The sequence below is a fragment of the Dipodomys spectabilis genome, unplaced genomic scaffold (assembly GCF_019054845.1).
Source record: "Dipodomys spectabilis isolate Male_0828 unplaced genomic scaffold, ASM1905484v1 ptg000095l, whole genome shotgun sequence".
NCBI lineage: Eukaryota > Metazoa > Chordata > Mammalia > Rodentia > Heteromyidae > Dipodomys > Dipodomys spectabilis.
The window spans coordinates 31,568,630-31,593,123 of NW_024870772.1; the positions used below are offsets into that span (position 1 = coordinate 31,568,630).

Here is a 24,494-nt window from a genome sequence, read left to right on the forward strand (position 1 = left end):
GATGATATTTTCATCAATTCTTTCTCCAGTATTTTATAAAGTATCTTAGAATTTCCCCCCTTCTTTTGCTAGCACTAGGCTTGCCTGCTAAGCTGGTACTCTTCCTTCATCCCTCAATTTTTGTAACACCTAAGCAACTACTGTTTCTTAATATTACTTAATTCTTTTTACATTCACATTATTAGGACTAAACTAATTTATGTATTATGCATTAATTTAAATATACTAATGTAAAGTCACATTATTAGAAATAAAACTAATTTTTAAAATGCAGGTAGTCATGTCAGAGTTGCTAAGAGTTCTTAAGAGTACAAATTATTAATTTTCAGAGTAGGTCAGATTTTATACACACACACACACACACACACACACACACACACACCTTTTTTTTTTTTTTGGTGGGGCATGAACTCTGGGCCTGGGCATTGTCCCTCAGCTCTTCAGCTCAAGCTTTACCACTTGAGCCACAGTCCCACTTCCGGTTTTCTGAGTGGTTTATTGGAGAACAGACTTTCCTCCTGAGTAGGTAGCTAGGATTACAGGTGTGAGCCACCTGTGCCCGGCTTTATGTTTTATTTTTCTACACCAATGACATATTTACATTTGTGTGAAGTTGAAAAGAGAACAGATAAACATTTAGATATAAGTGATAGCAGAGACTACTGTTTCCATCCAGCCCCACATGAACAATTTGCACAAGTCTGAATGGTAATATAGGCCAGAATTGTGCACATTCTAAGTACTCACCTCTGCACCTCTTTTTAATCATAATTGGTTAATTTTCATGGTGTTGTGATTTGAACTCAGGAACTTGTACTTGCTAGGCAGGTGCTCTACAACCTTAACCACATTCTCCAATCTGATATATTAATATTTATTGATTGATTAACTGATTGATTGGCTGTTCCTGACTCTGAGCCTGGATGCTCAAGGCTTAGCACTCTACCACTTGAGCCACAGCTCCACTTTTGTCTTTTTTTTCTTTTCTTTTTTCGTTTTCTTTTTCTTTTTTGGTTGGTCATGGGGCTTGAACTCTGGACCTGGGCACTGTCTCTCAGCTCTTCAACTCTAGGCAAGCACTCTACCACTTGAGCCACTTTCAGTTTTCTCGTGGTTTATTGGAGGTAAGAGTCTCATGGACTTTTCCTGCCTGGGCTGGCTTTGAACCATGATCCTCAGATCTCAGCCTCCTGAGTAGTGGATTGTACCCAGCAGTAGTAATTATTTAAATACTTCTTGTTTATTGTTGAATCATTTTGATCCCAGGAATAACATTTCACTTAAAGCTCTGCTCTATGTCAATCATAGGAACCTTTTTGTTTGTTTGATAAATTCCTACTAGTACACTGAAATTGCAAATACATACCATGAACATAATTAAATTTTCTTTGTTAATTGGTTAGCTATTTCCTATTTAGTTGATTACCTATGGGAAGATGTCATTCTTTATTTGCTTTGTAGGTCAACATGACGGACCATTGCCCAGACAGCATGCTGGATTATTGCCAGAATCTCTCATTTGGGCATATATTGTCCAATTGAGTTCTGCTTTGCGTACCATTCACACAGCAGGCCTAGCATGTCGAGTAATGGACCCAACAAAAATTCTGATTACTGGCAAAACAAGGTACTCACATTTTGTGTTTAGATTTCTTTACTAACTATCTAACTTAAACTTATGACAATGAATAAAGAATGATTTTTTTTTTTTGGGGGGGGGGTTCCTGGGGCTTGACCTGAGGGCCTGGGTGCCACTTGTGAGCTCTTTTGCTCAAGGCTATGCTCTACCACTTTGAGCAACAGCGCCACTTCTAGTATTCTGGTGGTTAATTGGAGATGATTGGACTTTTCCTACCTGGGCTGGCTTTGAATCACAATCCTCAGATCTCTGCCTCCTGAGTAGCTAAAATTACAGGTGTGAGCCACCAGCACCTGGCGATGATTTGTTTTAATTCTACCTTTTTATATTTCAACCAAAAGAACTGCTGTGACTGTTAAGTACATTTGTAAGTTTCTTAAAAAGATCACAGTCTTAACAAAATGTCTTAACAAAATTATCCAGGAATCTTGGCAAGGGTCAGTAAGATTTTTGGGGCTTCAATGTTAGAAGAGTAGAGAAGTAATGTCAGTACAACTTTCTCATGTAGTATCATGGCTTTCAAATTATTATAGCATGAGTCAGAGTCTACTGGAGGGCTTAGCTACAGATTGTTGGGCTCTACCTTCAGAGCTGGTAAGTCTGCAGTAGGGCCTGAGAATTTGCTTTTTTGTGTTTGTTTGTTTGTTTGCAAGTACCAGGGTTTGAACTCAAGGCATTGCTCTTGCTTGGCTTGCTTGCTCTCACCTGGCACTCTGATATTGAGTCATGCCTCCAGAACAAGTTTTATTGATTATTTTGGAGATGGAGTCTCACATACTATTTTCTGCAATCCTCCAACTCCTCCAAATCTCAGCCTCCTGAGCAGCCAGGATTACAGGTCTGAGCCACTAGTCATGACCAGCCAAGAATTTATACTTTTAAGAAATGCAACAATGCTTGATAAGAAATTCACTCATTATCCTGCCCATGTAACTGTAACCCCTCTGTATGGTATTTTCACCAAAATAAAAATAAAAAAGATTATGCAAACGATAATAATCAAAGCAAAAAAACCCACAAAAAACAAAAGCGTTAGAGAGTGACCACACGACTCAGTTATCAACCTCCCGCAATAAAATAAAATGAAAGCATGTTTTTACACACACACACACAAAATGCCTTTGATGCTGTTGCTGCCACTTGAGTCCCAAGCTTTGAGAATGATATAATTAAATAACAGATCATGCCTTCTCCAGAGTTTTGAGATGCTATAATTCTGAGGATTGGCTTGAATTGCATAGCAGGTTCCCAGGGTCTTTATCCTGGCTTTGTTAATTACTGTTTACATATCAGATTAATCAACTTCTCTGTGCCTCCACAAGTTCATTAGACAGATACTATTATTTACTACATTTTTGTTATTTTTCAGATGCTTGTTTCATGAATTCTTAAGAAATGAATGAATATGTGAAAAAATGCTTAGAGTAATGTCTGGTACATTTTTAGCAAGTGTTAGCAAGCTAACTGATTACTTTTCATGTATAACCAATAAAGATCTTGGGGTGGTAAAAAGAAATCTAAATTGTTAATTTAAATATATATATATTAGTTTCCATCCTGGCTTTATCAGTTTCTTTATATTTGGAGGCACATCACCTGATATTGTTGAGCCTTAATTTCCTTACCTCTAAAATGGTTGGTGGAAATTATGTGGGAGTGAGGTGGGGATAGAGGTTAGAATAAATAGTATTTTGAACTCTTTTCTAATGTTAGCATATAGTAAGAAACACATCTTAATTATTTCAATTGTCTGGTCCTTAAAGGTTGCGAGTAAATTGTGTTGGAGTTTTTGATGTTTTAACCTTTGATAACAGTCAAAACAATAATCCATTGGCATTAATGGCTCAGTACCAGGTGAGTAAGAATTAACATGGATACTTTCTTAAAGCTTTTTAAAATATTAAATTTTTATTTTAAATTATTTCCAGTTTTAAAACTAGACTTTATTTTATTTTGAGTAGTCACAGTGATGTACTTAGTATAAAGAATAGCTTATAGATAAGTTAAAGTATACAGAATTAAAGACAATTCAGATTCATGGTTTTTATGTATATTCATGTATATATTTAAAATATATACAATTAGAAAATCTTCTAAGGTTGCACACTGTAAAACAATTACAATAATGAATTAATGGATTAACAGTAGTTTAAATGACTAATCTTTCACTTTAATTAGAACTATTATTTTTAATTTTGCATCACTTGTCCTACTACCAATTAATAAGTTTAGAACTACTTTCTAAATAAATTGCTGTTTTTTTCTAAGTTTTTGTTTAATAAAGAACTGTCACTCCCTTTTTGTATTTTGTCCTCTAACCTCATTGTAATATTGTTTAACTTACACACCACACGTTTTTGCTGTTTTCCTATTTATTATTACTATGGTTAAATTATTGGGAAATAACCTGTCCCTGATATAGCTTAGTGGTAAGATTCTTGTCTACCAAACCTAGCCTGGGTTAGATCCCTAGTACTGCAAAAGTAAAGGGGGAAAAAAATCTGCTGTAATGAGGAATAAAAATATTTGCTTTCATCTTGATTAGTCTGTATAAGAAACGCAAATATTTCATCTCATGCACTTTGCAGTGTAGTGTTTCACATTAGGATATACAGCTGTCAGTATAAGAAAATTTTAATGTTTTGTGTGTAAGAAGTTCTGGATTTGAAGCATTTGTTTTTTTTGTTTGTTTTTTTTTTTGTTTTGTTTTTTTGTTTTTGAGGGGATGGGAGGGAGCTCAATTGTGGGGTTTGAACTCTGGGCCTGGGTGCTATCCCTGAGCTCTTCAGCTGAAGGCGAGCCCTCTACCACTTGAGCCACAGGGCTGCTTCTAATTTTCTGGTGGTTAATTGGAGATAAGAGTCTTTGAATCACCATCCTCAGATCTCAGCCCCCTGAGTAGCTAGGATAATGGGTGAGCCACCAGCACTGGGCTGAAGCATTTGTTTTTGACCTTTCTTTCTTTCTTTCTTTCTTTTTTTTCTTTCCTTCTTTTTTTTTTTTTTTTCCGGTCAGTCATGGGGCCTGAACTCTGGACCTGGGAACTGTCCCTCAGCTCTTCAGCTCAAGGCTAGCACTCTACCACTTGAGCCACAGGGCTACTTCTGGCCTTTTCTGCTTATGTGGTGCTGAGAAATCGAACCCAGGGCTTCATGCATGGAAGGCAAGCACTCTACCACTAAGCCACCTTCCCAGCCCTGTTTTGATATTTTTTAACAGGTTTGCTGCAAGGCAAAAACCACACTTTTCCATTGCTTTTCTCTTTTCAACTTTCACTTAATATTTTGAAAGATTGACCTTAGTATAAGACAAAATTTTAGAATATGAAGGAAGTGAAGAGAAATAGTCCAAGGTAACATAGTGTTCCTTATTCTGATACATGGACACAGGCCATGCAGTTCAGAGACTTACAGGTATTCATTGCATCAATTATGAGAAGAATTTTTACATCATCTTTCCCTCCACTATCCCTAAGCAGCTAGACTATCCTGGTTGATAGCAGCATCTAGTGGCCTGTTAAGGGAAGAAATAAACTGATAAATTTTCCTCAGATGCAGCATTCTTCTGCCTTAGCAAATTTGTTCCTTTTTATATAGGGTCTTATTTCCCTCCCCCCCTGCCTTGTGTGTATGTGTGTAGATTTTGGGGGGGGGGGGGGCGGGTCCAGTTGTGGGACCTGAACTCTGGGCCTGGGTGCTGTCCCTCAGCTCTTCAGCTCAAGGCTAGTGCTCTACCACTTGAGCCACAGCGCCACTTCCAGCTTTTTTCTTTTTGCTTATGTGGTGCTGAGGAATGGAACCCAGGGCCTCAGGCATGCAAGGCAAGCACTCTACCTCTGAGCCACCTTCCCAGCCCTGTAGATTTTTTAATATGGATTGGTAGAAACATATAGGATAGAATTAAAGATTGTCTCAAAAAGGGAAAGTGTGATTGTATGGTTTTTATAGAGAAGAGGATACATGAGAAAGGAGTTTCTTGAAGTGTTATTTTTCAGTCTTATTTCAAACATGTGAATAGAGACTTCCAGTAAAATGGACATAAGTCCAGCCATAGATAAAATCAGAGAAAGAAATCAAGAATTAGGAAGAAATTGAAAATGAGTTGGGAGGGAGAGGGAGCAGCTTTCTGAATTCACAAATGAGGGGAAAGCCAGCTGAATGTAAGAAGCAAAATAAAAAATTGAAAATACTTAGCTGGGAATATGAAAAGAAGAGTATGATAATCTTTCTAATTAAGGAAAAGTTTGTTAACTTCTTTTATTACAAAGATCAATTCTAATCTTAAAAGGATTATGTCATTATATTTCTAAAAGCAAATACTTGCATCTTAAGCCAGTTTTAGAGAGATGATAAGATGTACTTAAAGTAGATGTTTCTATTTTTTTTAACTCACCTCATTCTTTGGCAATTTTGGATGGACCTTTATTTTCTTGCTTTGTAATAATGAAAAATGAAATGTTCTAGTAGGGAGGCTTAGTAGAACATTAATTCCAGGTAAATCCAAACTGGAAATTTCTATTGCTTCAAGAGTTAGGAGGTTGCATTTTTTTATTAAGTTTTTTTTATTGTGAAAATACTGTACAGAGGGGTTACAATTACATGAGCAAGATAATGAGTACATTTCTTATCAAGCATTGTTGCCTCCTCCTTTGTTTTTCCCTTACCACCTCTGCCCTCCCATCTCCATGACTACACTCGCTCCCTCCCCCCTGCCAAAATGGTAAAGTTCATTTTTCGACATAGCATCTTGTACATTTCATTGTTGCAATGGGTCCGTCTGTATCCCTATTTTAACAATTTGTTTTCTTCCCTTCCCCAAACTATACCAACATTAAATACAGTGAAAACAGGGGTTATATCATGGGGGAGGGACATACAAAGCAACAACAACAACAAAAAAAATCACTTTATAAATATGTTAGAAACAATAGCAAGAAAGAAAAACCACCTGAGTCCTTATCTTGGGGTTCTAGTTCGCCTAACATCAACTTATCTGACCTTTTCTGCTTGTCTCAGACATACAGTTATTGCAGATAAGGGAAACCATGGGACCTATGCTTCTTTGGACCTGGCTTACTTCACTTAATATAATTTTTTCCAAGTCTTTCCATTTCCTAACACATAGGGCAATGTCCTTCTTTCTGATGGAGGCATAGAATTCCATTGTGTATATATACCACATTTTCTTGATCCATACATCTACTGAGGGGCATCTGAGTTGGTTCCATATCTTAGCTATGGGAAATAATACTGTAATAAACACAGTTGTGCTGGTAGCTTTAGTGTGGTCTTGTTTGTGATCATTTGGGTAAAAGCCCAAAAGTGGGATTGCTGGGTCATAGGGGAGCTCTATGTGGAGTCTTTTGAGGAACCTCCATACTGCTTTCCAAAGTGGTTGGACAAGTTTACACTCCCACCAACAATGCAGTAGGGTTTCCCTTCTGTCCACATCCCCTCCAGCATCTGTTGTTATTAGAGTTGTTGATTATAGCCATTCTAACTGGGGTGAGGTAGAATCTCAATGTTGTTTTGATTAGCATTTCTTTTATGGCTAGGGAGGTTGAGCATTTCTTCATTTGTCTATTGGCCATCCCTCTTTACTCTTCAGAGAAGTTTCTCTTTAAGTCTTTAGCCCACTTACTTATTGAGCAGTTGTTTCTTTGAGAATTTGTTGTTGGGGGACTTAATTTTTGAGTTCCAGGTATATTTTAGATATGAGACCCTTGTCTGTTGTATGGCTAGTGAAGATCTTCTCCCAATCTGTGAGTTTTCTATTGATCTTACTAGCTATGTTCTTTGACATGCAGAAGCTCTGCAACTTCATGCAATCCCATTTGTCCAATCTTTCTTTGATTATTTGTGTATCTGAGTGTCTCTATTAAGAAAATTTCAGCCTGTGCCAAGGAGACCTAGAGCTTCTCCTAATCCGTCCTGCAATGTTTTTAGGGTGTCTGCTTTGATTCCAGTGTCCATTTGGAGTTGATTCTGGTGCAAGGTGATATATAAGGATCTAGCTTTAGTTTTCTACAAGTGATTAACCAATTTTGCCAGCATCATTTACTGAAGAGGCTGTCTTTCTTCCATTCTATTTTTTAGCTCCCTTATCGAAGATTAGGTGGCTATAGGTCTGTGGGTTCCTTTCTGGGTTTTCAATGCTATTTCATTGGTCCTGAGGTTTGTTCTTGTGCCAGTACCAAGCTGTTTTGATTACTATGGCTTTGTAGTAGAGTTTAAAATTAGGTATTGATATTCCTCCAATACTGTTCTTTCTGTTAAGGATCATTTTTGCTATTTGGGGTCTTTTATTGTTCCATATAAATTTTTGGATTGTCTCTTCTATTTCCCGAAGAATGAGATTGGAATATTGATAGGTATCGCATTGAGTTTGTAGATAGCCTTGGGAAGTATTGCCATTTTCATGATGTTGATCCTTCCAATCCAGGAGCATGGGAGGTTTTTCCACTTTCTAAGTTCTCTTTTGATTTCCTTTTTCAAGTTTTTAAAGTTTCATCATAGAGGTCCTTCACTTCTTTGGTTAAGTTAATTCCTAGGTATTTTATATTTTGTGGGGCTATTATGAATGGAGTTGCTTTTCCTGATTTCAGCCGCACTCTTCTCACTGTTGGCATACAGGAAAGCCATTACTTTTTTTGGGGGGGGGGGGTTCCAGTCATGGGGCCTGAACTCTGAGCCTGGGCCTGTCCCTCAGCTCTTCAGCTCAAAGCTAGCGCTCTACCACTTGAGCCACAGCGCCACTTCTGGCTTTTTTTTTTCTTTTTGCTTACATGGTGCTGAGGAATCGAACCCAGGGCTTCATGCATGCAAGGCAAATGCTCTACCACTGGGCCACCTTCCCAGCCCAAGCCATTACTTTTTGAGGATTAATTTTATACCCTGCTACTTTGCCAAAGTTTTGAATCAGCTCGAGTAATTTGGGAGTGGAGTCATGGGATTTTTTTAAAATACAAGATCATGTCATCTGCAAAGAGGGAGAGTAATTTTACTTCATCTTTCCCTATTTGGATCCCTTTTATGTTTGTATCTTGTCTTATTGCTGCAGTTAGGCATTCTAATACTAAAATGAAGTGGAGAGAGTGGACATCCTTGTCTCTCGTTCCTGAGTTAAAAGGAAATGGCTTTCGTTTTTCACCATTAAGTATAATGCTGGCTATAGGTTTGTCATATACAGCCTTTATTGTATTGAGGAGTGTTTCCTGGGTTCCTAGTTTATCTAAAGCCTTCATCATAAAGGGGTGTTGGATCTTGTCAAATGCTTTTTTCTGCATCTATTGAGATAACCATGTGGTTCTTATCCTTGTCCTTGTTGATGTGATGAATTATATTAATTGATTTGCGTATATTGAACCAGCTTTGCATCCCTGAAATGAATCCTGTTTGATCATGGTGTATGATTTTTTGGATGAATTGTTGAAGTAGATTGGCCAAGAGAAGTTTTACATCGGTGTTCATCAAAGAAATGGGTCTATAGTTCTCTTTCTTTGATGAGTCCCTGTCTGATTTTGGGATGAGGTTTATGATGGCTTCATAGAATGAGTTTGGTAGTGAACTTTTTCAATTTCATTGAAGAGTTGGAGGAGTATTGGTATGAGCTCTGCTTTGAAGTCCTTGTAGAATTCTGGTGTAAATCCATCCAGGAGGTTGCATGTTGTTCCAATGCTTAGTAACCACCTTCAGTTTTCTTTCTGAATACATTGGATTGAAATACCTGTAGAACTGTACAGTACAGCATTGATGCACACGAACTCTTATTTTTTTTTTTTTTTGTTGGTCGTGGGGCTTGAACTCGAGGCCTGCCCCTGTGCTCTTCAGCTCAACCCAAGTGAGTCACAGCACCACTTCTGGTTTTCTGGTGGTTAACTGGAGATAAGAGTATCATGGACTTTCTGGGCTAGCTTCGTACCACAATCCTCAGATCTCAGCCTTCTGAGTAGCTAGGATTCCAAGCATGAGCCACTGTCGCCCGGCCATGAGCTCTTATTTCTCTAGGCCAAGATTAATAATGAGAAAGTTGTACTTGATCTTAGTATGATTGAAGGGGGAGTCCTTCTGGGAGATGATTTCAGTGACAGTGCCCCTTCCCATTCTGCCTTTCCTTCTGCCACCTGGGCTCCAAACCCTCACTTAAATCTTTGACATCTTTTTGATAGATTAAAAGTATTTTATTTTATCAGGTTTTTAAAAAGTGATTATAGCATCTTATTTGCTAAATATCAGATTGACAAATACTAGTTTCAGATAAACTTTTTAAAAATGTTATTTTAGTGAAGATAGGACTTATTTCTTATTCAGGTAGAATGTTGTTATGGATAGCCATGTGGTGCCAGCATTTCATTAGCATTTTCTTAAAAACATGGTTTTCTAAATAGGGTAGTCGTATACAGCTAGGTTTAAAAAAATCCTTATTATAAACCAATACTTGGTTGATGAGCATGTCGTCAACAGTTCAGACAAGATCTCAGATTTTCAAAGATTTATAGAAAGATTTGGTAGAAATCACTTTAGATTATTTAATGCTTAGAGCACCTGCATTCTGCTAGGCATGTGACAAGTTATCTAATAATAGAATTATTTGGTGTAGTTATTGTGTTTTCTAGTGTTAGAATAGGTGGTAGGAAGCTTATCTCAATTAGTGATATTTTAAAAATCTTTTTAGAGGAAAGCCTCCCAGTAATTAAAAAAAAACATTTTTAAGTATGAAGAAGGTAGTTTGAGTGCTCAAGATCTATTGTAAGTAAAAATAGTCTTATTTGGGAACAGGTAAGATGTCATTGAAATGTGTATCCATTTTGATGTTCCAAAGAGTAAATCAGATAAATGCTTGTGTTTGTAGGGGGATAACTTTTCTTCCAAGTAATTCTTTACTTTTATACCATATCAGGTGATTCATGGAAAGTAAAAATGTGAATCTGTTAAATTGCAGTGATCATAGTAATACAAGTGTAGAGTAACCATAAATTTGTTTTAATGGAGAAGACTTATTGGCTCTACTTATGTAAAAAACAATTTTTTTGAAAACTGTACGTAGTTATTAAGTAATTGACATATGAATGCATAATGTTTCCTAAAACATGACCCTAATACTACTTAATTAGAACTACTTGAGTACTCTAAAAAAAGGGATACCATTGATGCATAGCACTCAGCAAACTGACATGTTGGAACTTCTTCAAATAGCTGCTTAAGGAAAGGATAATAAATTTTAAAGTCAGCCCGAGACTCTGATGAGTGTCCTGCACTTTATTTACAATAGTGTTTGTCTACATAGTATGAAATATATAAAATATGTGCCTGTGGGGGAAAAGTTACAAGTTATATTTATTCTTTCATGTCAGCAAGCTGATCTGATATCATTAGGAAAAGTTGTGTTGGCTTTGGCTTGCAACTCTTTGGCAGGAATTCAGCGAGAGAATTTACAGAAGGCCATGGAATTGGTGACAATCAACTACTCTTCTGACCTGAAGAATCTGATCTTGTAAGTTAAACATAAGAAAACATATCTAGTGATTATGTAAAATTGAGAGCTTATTTTTTTTCATATTTTTTATTGTGAAAATACTGTACAGAGGGGTTACAATTATATGAGCAAGGTAATGAGTACATTTCTTATCAAGCATTGTTGTCTCCTCTTTTGTTTTTCCCCTGGAGAGCTTATTTTTTATAAGGTACCTATCAACAGTGATTTTGTTCAAGCAAAAGACAACTGGTAATTTATTTTATTGCAAAGTATATATTTCTTGGAGTAAATTAATAAACGGACATGTTTAAGAGCACTTTGTAGAGCTGTGCTAATGCTCGGTAGCCACATGTGCCCCTTTAAAGTTAACATTTTAAATTAAAGCTCCAGGGTTTTTTTTTTTTTTTTTTTTTGGTGCCAGTCCTGAGGTTGGAACTCAGGCCTTGAACTGGGTGCTGTCTCTGAGCTCTTTTGCTCAAGACTAGTACTCTACCATTTTCAGCCATGCTGGCTTTTTTGGTAGCTAATTGGAGATAACAGTCTTGTGGGCTTTCCTGCTGGGGCTAGCTTCAAACCTCAGATATCAGCCTCCTGAGAAGTACAGGCATGAACCACCAGTGCCTGGCTGAAGTGTTAGTTCTAGAGCTATACTTGCCACATTTCAAGATCTCAGTAGCCACATGTTTGTTCCTGGTTAATTTACTAGACAGTACAGACCACATTTCCATAATCTCAATTCTCTTGTCATGGAAGCTGTCAAAATAAGCCTCCAGTAAAATTTCATATTTATAGAGAACTTATGTACAGAGGGATATATGATTATGCTCCAATGTAAGTTTGAAATAAATATGGCATAAGAGAAATTCACCATGCAGTACTATTACCACAGAATCACCAAGAAGGATTTCTTCCCATCTCAGATACATGTTAAATTGGGAGATTCCAGAAGGTGGACAATCACAACTTTTATTATAATTGTAAATTATTCTAGGAAAGAGATGTTAGAAGTCTCTGAAATTTTTTTTTATTATGTCCTGGAAGCAATTAGAACTTATTGATCCTAATCAACAGTCTCTTTTAGCTCCAGCTGTCCCTTCTGATCTTTCTGTGTAGCCCTGGATGATCCAGTTTCTTTTTGGACCAGCCCTGGGGTATGAAATTGGGGATGGTGGATGGGGCTGCACACTTACTCTTCGTTAACTGTCCTAAGTATCATGCTTGAGACAGCACTGGAAACTAGTGGCTGCCTGGATCCTATAAGTAATCAGATAAGATGATGATCTTTTCAAAAATATTTGTTTTATATATAATCATGAAATAATTCCTAATTTTAGCTTGCAACACCTAGGATGCTACAAATAATTTTGGGCTATATTCTCTAGATTTTTTTCTTTCTTTCTTTTTTTAAGTGTGGGTAGAGGATATAGCTATTACAACAAATTGGCTGTATGTTAGTTGAAATTGGGTTATGATACATGGGACTTTGTGCTATTCTTTGTACTTTCTTTTGATACTTTGCTTAATAAACCTTACACTTCAATAATGACTATAATTTAAAATTTATGGAACGGTAAACCATGCACGTATAAGGTATTTTTGAACTGCTTATGAATTAGTTTAGTTTTCTTGGTATTAAACCAGATTCCATTTTTAGTCTCATTTTAGAAACAACACTGAGATGGAGAGAGAAAATAGCTTGTCAAAGTCACATGGTAGTAACTTTTAATTATTAGTCAAATATAGATATGTCAGTAGTCATAGAAGAAGAATAGCTAATTCAAATTGTTACTTTTAGGTATAATTTATCCAGTGAAAGACTGCTAAATGTTTTGAATTAGATGAAAATCTTTCATCTTCTGAGAGCTTATACTCTGATGGGGAGGTTACCAAATTATTAAACATTTAAGCAAGTTAAGGTTATATTCAGATAGTGATAAGTTCTATGAAGGTATTCAACTAGGATGGGGGCGTGTGTGTGTGTGTGTGTGTGTGTGTGTGTGTGTGTGTGTGTGTATCATGATACATATAAAATATGTATGATGTGTAAGATATTGGGGGAAGAATGAACGATTGAGATTCTGCTTTAATGAAGAACACAGTTTATCATTTACCTATAAAATAAACAGTAGTGATTAAGAATCATTGTGTTCTAGCAGGTAGCTCTTGAAATGTGAGATACTTTTCACCTTACTTAGAATGATAGAAGTTGAACTGCCTTTTTCTGATGTATTAATACATAAAGACTTCACAGACAATAATGTATTGTGACAACTGGTAAGTAAAGTTGCAGAACTCAATGAACTTCCCAAAAAGTTGGAGCAAAATTGAAGACCCAGTTTTAGTTTTAAAAACTGTTGGTTGGGTGTAATCATATGCACTTAAAGATCTGAAGGCAGGAAGATCTTAGCCTATAAGTTAGTTTGCAAGGCATTGATAAAAACTTTCAGAGACCAATAACAAAAGATCTCCATTCCTATAGCTACCCGGTATTTCATGAATCCTCTTTAAAAAAAAGTCATATAGCATTGTTATAAAGGTTTTGAGAATGGAATTAAATGGTAAGTGTAAGTACGCCCTCCTCTCCCTTCTTTCTCACTCCACAATAAGTGAAAATGAAGGTTAGAGACACATTTCTTCATTGATTCTTAAAATTCTTCAGAGAAAAGTAGTAATACTTAAGTCTCATAAATGAACTTGAATTATATGCTGGTAATAGTAGCTATGAGTTTGTGGGTTGTCTTGTTTTAATTGCAAGTTGGGCATTCAGTTGATTCCTCCTTATCCCATTTAGGTATTTGTTGACTGACCAAAATAGGATGCGAAGTGTAAATGATATCATGCCCATGATTGGTGCTCGATTTTATACTCAATTGGACGCTGCTCAAATGAGAAATGATGTCATTGAGGAAGATCTAGCAAAGGTAGAGTATAGTTGAGAATGTGGACATACTTAAACCTTGTTTTGTATTCTACTGAACATAGTGCCTAAATGGCTAAGATACAAATTGCATGTTTAATAATTTAATTTCCCATATCTGCTGGGCATTTTTTTTATTTTTTTATTTTTTTGGGTCCAGTTGTGGGGCCTGAACTCTGGGCCTGGGTGCTGTCCCTCAGCTCTTCAGCTCAAGGCTAGTGCTCTACCACTTGAGCCACAGTGCCATCTCCGGCTTTTTTCTTTTTGCTTATGTGGTGCTAAGGAATCGAACCCAGGGCCTCATGCATGCAAGGCAAGCACTCTACCACTGAGCCACCTTCCCAGCCCCCTGCTGGACATTTTTTTTAATTAATGGTTTTACTAGTCACATGACAAATATGGTAGTTTTTTTGTTTGTATGGTAGTTTTTTTTTTTGTGTGTATATGTATGCTGGCCCCTAGGGTTTGAACTCAAGACCTGGTTGCTGTACCTGAGCCTTAAGCACTCTACCACTTGAGCCAAAGCTCTAGTTCTGGCTATTTTGAGTTGCTTAAGCGGAGATAAGAGTCATGTGGACTTTCCTTCTTGGGCTGGCTTCAAACCATGATCCTTAGTTCCTGAGTAGCTAGAGTTACAGGTATGAGCTACTGGTGCCCAGCTTGAGGTTTTTGTTTTGTGTTTTAAGGGGATTAGTTTAATTATGGTCAACTGAATAATCTTGAGTATAATGTTGAATGTAGTGGACATACTGTATTTAAAAGCATAACCAAAAGGCGAGGATGCTAAAGTTTACTCTTAGAGGTAATACTGGTATAGAATACCAGTTTTTGTAAATTTTGCTTTTTATATTCAGTTAGCTGGAACATTAACATTCTCTTTCTTTTTAAAATGTTTTGTAGGAGGTTCAGAATGGAAGACTGTTTAGGCTCCTGGCAAAATTGGGAACAATCAATGAGAGGCCGGAGTAAGAATTTACAGTAACTTTACAATGTATTTTCAGTCAAGGGCACTTCCTTGCATAAGGAGAATGAGAATACCTTATTCTTACTGGCTTTATTTGGGAGAAAAATTATCATGTGAAGTGACCTTAACACTGTGTTAGCTTTTAAAGTGCTACTTTCTAATCACTTCTTAAGTGATTAGACACATAGAAAAAAAAATACTGAGTTTGAGATTCGTACATTAGGAGGTGTTTTAAAATAATACCCTGGCAACCTTTTGAATTTTTTTTTTTTTTGGGGGGGTCTGGTAGTGGGGCCTGAACTCTGGGCCTGGGCACTGTCCTCAGCTCTTCAGCTCAAGGCCAGCACTCTACCACTTGAGCCACAGCGCCACTTCCCGACTTTTTGCTTATGTGGTGCTGAGGAATCGAACCCAGGGCCTCATGCATGCAAGGCAAGCACTCTACTACTGAGCCACCTTCCCAGCCCCTTGAATTCTTGTTTGTACTAGATTTTAGTAATTGTCTCTCTCCTCCCCTCCCGTCCCTTCTCCTCCTCTCCCCTCCCCTCCCCTCCGTTCCTTCCTTTTTCTTTTTCTTTTTCTTTGTCAGTTGTGGGGCTTGAACTCAGGGCCTAGGCACTCTTCACTGAGCTTTTTTGCCCAAGGCTAGAGCTCTATCCTTTGAGCCACAGTGCCACTTCTGGTTTTCTAGTGGTTTATTCAGAGAGTTAATGCAGAGTCTCACAAACTTTTCCTGCCTTGGCTGGCTTCAAACCATGATCCTCAGATCTCAGCCTCCTGAGTAGCTAGGATTACCAGCACCTGGCTCATGTTTCTTATTTTCTGTTAAAGTACATTGTTTTTCCAGTGCAGAAATTTTATTCTTTATTCGCCCTCCCAACCAAGATCTGAAATATTACTTAATCCATATTACCTTTCTTTTTATGTTTATTTTATAATTTTTTATTGTAAAAATACTGTACAGAGGGATTACAGTTACACGAGCAAGGTAATGAGTACATCTCTTAGCAAGCATCGTTGCCTCCTCCTTTGTTTTTGCCCTACCGTCCCTTCCCTCCCACCAGCACAACTACACTCCCTTCCCCTCCCCCAATTGTAAAGTTGATTTTCAACAACAGTGTCTTGTACATCTCATTGTTACAATGAGTCAACCTGTATCCCTATTTAAACATTTTGTTTTTACCCTTCCCCTCCCAAAATTATACCGACATCAAATACAGAGAAAACAACGTTTTTTTTTTCTTTCTTGCTATTGTTTCTAATGTATTTATAAAGTACCATGTGGTTTTTTTTTTTGTTTGTTTGTTTCTTTGTATGTCTCTCCTCCACGGTATAACCCCTGTTTACCTTTCTTTTCAATGTCATCTGTAATCAGTTATGTAAAATATGAAGGGGGAAAATACACACTAATTTACAACTTCATCCAGTATTCAGGTCTTGCTACAGCCAATTTAGGATTAGTTTACAGCATTCTAAAGTGCATTTTCTTATAGCTGCCATATTGGTAATATATAGGTAGCGTTGGAAAAACATCACCATTTGATACTGTCAGGTGCCTTGTTTATGAGTTACAGTTAATGTCTTCATAGGCAAAGTTTGTTGTGTTATATGACTACCAAAGAGAGGTTGAACATTATTTGTAAGCTTTGTGACTGTAGATTGCATTTCAGGATTGTTTTCATCTGTTAGTTGAGGTAGACAATAGATAAAGAGGATTTCTTTTCTACCATGAAATTCAGTTCTACTTGCCTTTATTCAAAGTCAGAAAACTCAGAATTTTCATAAGTGAAGAGAGCATAGTATGCATTGAACGTTTTTAGAATGTTTATATCTGGGTTTTTTCGGGGGAGCAGTTATTATATCTTTGTCTATGTTTATATCTGAAGGGTCTTGGGGGGGAGGGTTTTTTGATATTTTATCTTTGTTTCTTGATTTTTTTCATTATTAATCCCTTCAACAATAGAATATACTATCTTACATTGTACTACTGTACCCATACATCTTGTTTGTTTAGTGCTGATAATAGTATGAATAGATAATAGATATGCTCATAGATATACCACATGGTAAAGCACAATTTTATTTCCTTTCTTCTGTGTAGTTTTGTTGGTTTATATGTTCCTGGAGTTGATAATTACCTTATTTGGAGAACTAAGAAAATAAAAAATTACCAGTTCATTTATAATTCTGCTAGAGTTATAAATCACCTTTCAAAAATGGATAAGCTGCCACTTCTGTTTTGATTTTTCCTTAGAGAAATTAGATCCTCTGTACTCCTGTTCCCATCTGGGGGGTGCTTGGCATTCCCCACACTCACATGCTGGACCTGGCATTTCCATTTACTTTCCTATTTCCACCCTGTGGGTTGTACATCTTGATTATGCTTTTTTTTCTCCTTATTCTTTCGTTTTGACAAGCACATCTTTCCATAGCTTCCTGTGAAAGGGAGGGCTTTTTAGTGCTTATCGAGTTCAAAATGTCTTTTTTCTTCATTTGCATGTTATTAATAGTCTGACTGCATATGAAATTCTAGGCTGCCCTCAGAAAATTTGTCCTGTTTTCAGTTGCTTACATAGATTTTGGGTTGTTTTTGTTGTTGTTGTTGTTTTGTTTTGCTTTGTTTTGTTTTGTAGGTCATGGGGCTTGAACTCTGGACCTGGATGCTGTCCCTCAGCCACTTGAGCCACAGCACCACTTCCAGTTTTCTGAGTGGTTTATTGGAGATAAGAGTCTCATGGACTTTCCTGCCAGGGCTGCCTTTGAACTAAGATTCTCAGATCTCAGCCTCCTGAATAGCTAGGATTACAGGTGTGAGCCACCGGTGCCCCAACTTAGATAGGTGTTTTGTTGTTGCTTTGTTTTTGTTCTTTTTTTTTTTTTTTTTTTTTTTTTTGTCGGTTATGGGGCTTGAACTCTGGGCCTGGGCGCTGTTCCTCAACTCTTCAGCTGCAGGAGAGCACTCTACCACTTGAGCCACAGTGCCACTTCCAGTTTTCTGGTGGTTTATTGGAGATAAAGAGTGTCACAGACTTTCCTGCCCCGCTGGCTTTGAATCTTGGTCCTCAGATCTCAGCCTCCTAAGTAGCTAGGATTACAGGCGTGAGCCACTGGTGCCCAGCTTAGATAGGTTTTTATATGAACAAAGACCTTAGAAAAGGTTTAGGGTGAAAAATATAAAGTCTCTTTTTTTCAAACCTGATATTCCCCAGTCACCCTACTAACCTCCCACTAATACTAATTTAAATTTTCAGTTTTCCATATATATATATGTATATATATATGTATGTATGTAGAGTATATGTTCTTATTTGTATGTTCCTATCTAATCTTTTAAAATGGAAATTATATAAAATAGAAATATTGCTCTGTTTCAGTAGTATACTTTAGAAATCTTTTCGTATAAATAAAAAGGCTATGTGAACAATATGTCAAACAAGATTCTAAATAGTTTATTAATATGACTTCTCATGGGAAGGGATGGGAAGGGGAAACAAAGGAGGAGGCTACAATGCTTGATAAGAAATGTACTCATTATCTTGCCCATGTAATTGTAACCCCTCTGTTCAGTATTTTCACAATAAAAAAAGAAAGAAAAAAAATAACTTCTCATGACAACCTGTGATGGATGTATTTATTATTATGTTATTTTCATTTAATAGCTACATTGGGGCATAGATTAGATGGTCTGTTCTAGGTCACATAATTAGTTAATATATGAACCAGGACTGAAATCTAGAAAGTGAGCTTGCAGCTGCTTTGTTCATACTGGCTGTGGTATGTTGACTCATTATACTTTGTGGCCATTATATTGTTTGTAAAGTCCTCTGAATGGGCATTAGGTTGTTTTCAGAGTTTTGCTAGTATAAACAAATAGGGAGTTTTAGTTAGGTGCATAATGATAGAGTTAGTTGAGATTACTAGTGATCTATTGCTGTAACTTCAAAAATATTGCAAAAAGTTGTGAATTCCTAAGACCTTACCAATAATAATTTTTTGAAATGTTTGCATTTTTGTCTGTCTGATATGTGAGAAATTGAATTTCGGTCTTGTTTTATTTTTGAATATACTGTTCCCCCCCCCCCCCCCCCATAAAGTAATTTATTGCAGAACTAGAAGTTGTGGTTGGGCTAAGATCCTGATAAGTTTGTTACAGTATTTCCTTTAAAATTCTAGATGAGAAGTGGAGGAAAGTCTACCTGAATTATAGAACTATCAATACTTTTCTTGATATGGAAAATTAAAGTATCATTTCATCAAATTTATATTTTTTCTGGTACTGAGGTTTTTATTTAGGACCTCACACCTGTTCAGCTTACTTTCTTGGCTAGCACTCTAATACTTGAGCCACATTTCCAGCCCTAGGTTATCATTTTATAGGGAAAATGGTGATATACTGATTGAATCTGATAAGGTATGCATTTTTGCATTACTGTCATGAAGTATTGTGTATGATATGGAAAACTTAATGTCTGAAGTCTCACTAAGGAGTGAGGATCTTGAACTGAAGAACCTTTGTTTCTTGGAAGTAAACCAGGGATGGGGAAAAGGAAAATAATTGTTTATGCCCATATATACATTTCAGGATTTGATTATAATATGTGTGTATCAGTACCAGGGCTTTAACTAGAGGGTTCATGGCCTCATTTGCTTTCTTGCTCCATCTGGCACTCTACTACTTACTACTTGAGCCACATCTCCAACTAGCTTTTTGCTGTTTTAACTGGAGATGGAGTCTCTCTGGCTTTTCTGCTATCTGTTATCCTCCAAGTCTCATCCTCCTGAATAGCTAGGATTATGGTTGTGAGCCACAGGCATCCTGCTTATCCTGATTTTCCAGGATGCTGCTTATACTCCAATTTTTCTGGATTATTATAACTTGGAATTTTTGCATGAAATAAAAATATACTGACTTGGATATTCACCCAATACTTGATTTATATAGAAGAAAGTAGATTTTATAAATGACCTAATATGGAAAAATGTAATCATATATGCTATTAAGGAGCCTCTTTAAGTATCTTTTTATAGTTTTACTCCATTTCTGTTTTTCTTCTGTCAGTATTATTTGCCTGATTTTCTTTTCAATTGAGTTGCTTGTGTATTGATGATGAAGAGGAGCTGGAGAGATTTAGTTTACTCACACACACACACACATATATATATAGAGAGAGAGAGAGAGCGCTATTTTTTCCTTTTTTTTGACACAAGTACGTTTTTCCTATGCATTGTATATGTTAATCAGACTTATGATTCTAGGTTTTTGGTCATAGTTAGCTCTTTTCTACTCTGAAATCATAAAGGAATTTCATGGTTTTTTGTGATTTCATTGTTCCGTATTAACTTTTATATATATATATATATATATATATATATATATATATATATATATAGGGATTAGGTAATGTAAAATATGAATCCAGTGTTTTTCCACTAGACAACTACTTATTACTTATTATTTATTAAATAGCCTAGTCATTGTTAGGTCTTTCCCATTGTTATAGACAGTAGTACCTCATCTGCACTATTTGTGGATGAGAGCTTTCACATCCAGTAGTGTACTTTTCAACTTCTGTTGTGTGTTATGCCATTGTTTTTCTAAAACCAATTAATTTTGTGTATAAATTTCAAATCCACTTGTTTAAAAAAAAATCACTGGTGGTATTTTTGTTATATATCACAATAAACATCGAACATTTGTAATTTTAGATGTTGAATTGTCTCAACAAAATTCATGATATATGATTTAATGTGTTGATCTATATATGTGTATTTTTCAGTAGTGTTTTAGTTTTTTATAGTCAGCATTCTGAATTTTATTTTTAGGGTTTTTTTCTTATTCTCTCTTCTTACTACTAACGTGTGTACATGAAAATTGATTTTTATAATTTAGTGCTCTTATAGATTGCAGTTTGAATAATTTTCAATAGATTCTCAAAGTTTCCAGGTGTACATAGTGTTATCTGCAAATAATTGCATATATTTTGGCAGAGGGGTGGGGGTGGAGGAAGAGGTGGTTGTCAGTCATGGGGCTTGAACTCAGGGCCTGGGCACTGTCCTGAAGCTTTTTTGCTCAAGGCTAGCTCTCTACCACTTTGAACCACAGCACCATTTCCAGTTTTCTTGTGGTTAATTGAGCAGGGACTTAACCTGCTCAGGCTGGCTTTGAACAGTGATCTTTAGATCTCAGTCTCCTGAATTGCTAGGATCACTGGAGCCACTGGCATTTGTCTCTTTTGTTCTACTTTTTAGGCATTATCTAATTTTCTTTAGAATTAAAGTTGTTTCTTTTTTTTTTCTTTCTTTTTTTTTTGTCCATCGTGGGGCTTGAACTCTAGGCCTGGGCTCTGGACCTATGCTCTTCAGCTCAAGGCTAGCACTCTACCACTTGAGCCACAGGGCCACTTCCTGCTTTTTCTATTAATATGTTGCTGAGGAATTGAACCCAGGGCCTCATGCATGCAAGGCAAGCATTCTACCTCTGAGCCAAAAAGTTGTTTCTAATCCTTATGAGTTGGTTTTTTTGTTTTGGGGTTTTTTTTTTTTTTTTGGTGGTTGTGGGGCCTGAACTCTGGGCCTGGGCGCTGTCCCTCAGCTCTTGAGCTCAAGTCTAGCACTCTACCACTTGAGCCACAGCATCACTTCCGACTTTTTCTGCTTATATGGTGCTGAGGAATTGAACCCAGGGCCTCATGGGGGCACTGTACCACTGAGCCACCTTCCCAGCCCCTCCTTATGAGTTTTAAATTCCTGCTATCATAGGGCTATGGGAATGGCTCAAGTGCAAAGCCCTAAGTTTAACAGAAACAAAATAAAGGTCTTAAGTGCTACCAAAAAAAGTCTGCTATCAAATTCTTAGTTTCCAGCAACTTTACTGTTTATCTTATACCATAGAATTTTTACTTCCCTGAGGATATCAGTTTATATATACAATACTTCTTGATTATAATCCTTTCTACAATTCTCTCATCCTTTCATTCTCCCTAAACCAGTCTTACCAAGTTGTCTTGTTGTATTTTCACATGTATATAAAACATTTTCTTTCTTTTTTTTTTTTTTTTTTTTTTGGGTCCGGTTGTGGGGCCTGAATTTTGGGCCTGGGCGCTGTCCCTCAGCTCTTCAGCTCAAGGCTAGTGCTCTACCACTTGAGCCACAGCGCCACTTCCGGCTTTTTTCTTATGTGGTGCTGAGGAATTGAACCCAGGGCCTCATGCATTGCAAGGCAAGCACTCTACCACTAGCCACCTTCCCAGCCCCATATATAAAATATTTTCATGTAAATAAAATTTTGTTTTCACATGTGTATAAAATATTTCATGGCAGATAAAATAGTCTATATTCGCCCTCCCTTCCTTATTTGTTTCTCTCCCATTAATGCTTGTACCCCAGACTAGTAATGTTCCAACTTCTTATTATCCCTTTTTTATTAGTGTTGTATTATATTTTATGTTATCTCTTCAAGACTTACATCACTTGAGCGTCTCTTGCTATTAAGGACAAGGTCCTTTGAGCTAATGGGAAGCTCTGTGAGGGTACAGAATGGAGAATGTTAGTTTCTTTGTTAATAAGTATGGCAGTGTAATATTAATATGTATGACTTTTGTTTTTAGTAGCTTCCCAGATGTCATTACTTTTTGTAGATTGACCCCTTCTATAAAGAATCCAACCACAAATGGTCGGGTTGAGTCTGGAAGGGGAAAGTGTTTGTTGAATAATGTCTCACCTAACACTCCTCTGCTCTTCTGCTTTTCCATTTCATGACTCCTGGAGCCCTATTTCTGCAGGGAGAGATGGGGTGGGGGGAAGTTCTAGTGATTCACGCTTCAGTCCACACCTGTACCTGAAGTAGCTCCAAATAACAGCAGCTTTTGGATCTCACTAGTATGTCTTGCTTTCTCCCTTCCAGACTCCTATACTAATTAGAGTTCAGTTTTGTCATACTACTTATCCCATATGCTTTGCACTTAATAAATTTCCATGTCTTAGGTAATTTTGTGCTTCTTTTGATCCCTTTGTCCTTGTGTTTGTATCCTTTTGTACATATTTATTGTTGAGTTAGGTTTTGAAAGGAAGCAAAGATGAATGTTTTTTGTTTGTTTGGTTGGGTTTTTTTTTTGGTCGGTCATGGGGCTTGAACTCTGGGCTTGGGAGCTTTCCCTTAGCTCTTCAGCTCAAGGCGAGTGCTCTACCGCTTGAGCCACAGCACCACCCCCAGTTTTCTAGTGGTTTATTGGAGAGAAGAGTCTCACAGACTTTCCTTGCCTGGGCTGGCTTTGAACTGTGATCCTTAGATCTCAGCCTCCTGAGTAGCTAGGATTACAGGCGTGAGCCACCAGTGCCCGGCGAATGAATGTATTTTAAGCTACCTTTTAAGGTCCACAAAGTGACCTTGTGTCAAAACCATATAGTAGACTTCTCTGATTCATTGAATAGGAGTCAGGTTTTAAACATGACCTAAAGCTTCATAATGTTGTCTCTACTTCTTCTTGCTTCAAATCTTCTCTATTCCCCCCTTTAATTTTCTAGTTTCTTCTTTATCTTTCTGGTATCTCCATGGCCCTGATTTCTCTTCTCTCTGCCTTTGTGTTCACACCTTTTCTTTTCCCCCTCTTTGCTGTCCCAGCTCTATTTACCTAGACATACTCTCCTTTTCTTAAGTTTCTCCAGTGCTCCAAGCTGTTCTTTGCAAGTAACAGTTTCTATAAGGATCCTCCTTCCTCTAGGAGGAACAGCTACTATTCCTCTGGAAAAATAACACTTGCCCTCACAGATGAACTCTGTGTGTTTCTGTTCTATATTATATCCCTTTATTTCCATAGTATGTAAATAAGCAATTACTACTGTTTTTGAATACTTAAATAACATGTGTTTCTTCACTATACCAAAAGTTCCTGAGGTCATTGAAAACTAATAGTGGCCATCTGGTTCTCTAGTTCTTCTTTGTAGCCTTCACATGAATTGGCAGGGAACCAGAATCTACCAGTTTGGTTTTTTTTTTTCTTTTTTTAATGTCCTCTAAACATTTTTTTCTCTTAGCTCATGGTGAGGTGGGAAAAACTTCTACCCTCTATAACCTACAGGGTGGAAGAAAGTAGAATGTTCTTTTATAAACTCAGTCTTAAACATCTAGAGACTTTTTTCTGTTTTCATAGCTTATGTAATGATAAGGATTGAAATAAGAAGGCAATGGCTGTCCCTGAAAATTGAGAATTGTAATGCTCAGCAAGATTAGTTTTTAAAGACCTACACAAAACTTTTCTTATTTATTGGGAAAAAATTAACTGCTTGAGTCTGAAATGTAAACTTGGCCTTTTGACACATATCATGGATTACTGAAGTAAAATTTTACCTTCCCTCAGGTTTCAGAAGGATCCAACCTGGTCAGAGACTGGAGATCGTTATCTATTGAAACTCTTTAGGGATCATCTTTTTCATCAGGTCACGGAAGCGGGTGCTCCCTGGATTGATCTCAGTCATATAATTTCTTGTCTTAACAAGGTAAT

General features: G+C 36.9%; 1 protein-coding gene across 3 annotated transcripts in view; it reads left to right on the forward strand.

Moving 5' to 3' along the window:
- The window catches only part of Pan3 (poly(A) specific ribonuclease subunit PAN3), a 147,578-nt gene that overhangs the window by 117,460 nt on the left and 5,624 nt on the right, over window positions 1–24,494 (forward strand). For all 3 annotated transcript variants that reach the window (XM_042685359.1, XM_042685360.1, XM_042685361.1), the window contains 6 exons: window positions 1,462–1,627; window positions 3,403–3,493; window positions 10,992–11,131; window positions 13,905–14,034; window positions 14,931–14,995; window positions 24,351–24,489. In XM_042685359.1, coding sequence (XP_042541293.1) covers window positions 1,462–1,627; window positions 3,403–3,493; window positions 10,992–11,131; window positions 13,905–14,034; window positions 14,931–14,995; window positions 24,351–24,489 — 731 coding nt within the window. The remainder of the gene's footprint in view (window positions 1–1,461; window positions 1,628–3,402; window positions 3,494–10,991; window positions 11,132–13,904; window positions 14,035–14,930; window positions 14,996–24,350; window positions 24,490–24,494) is intronic.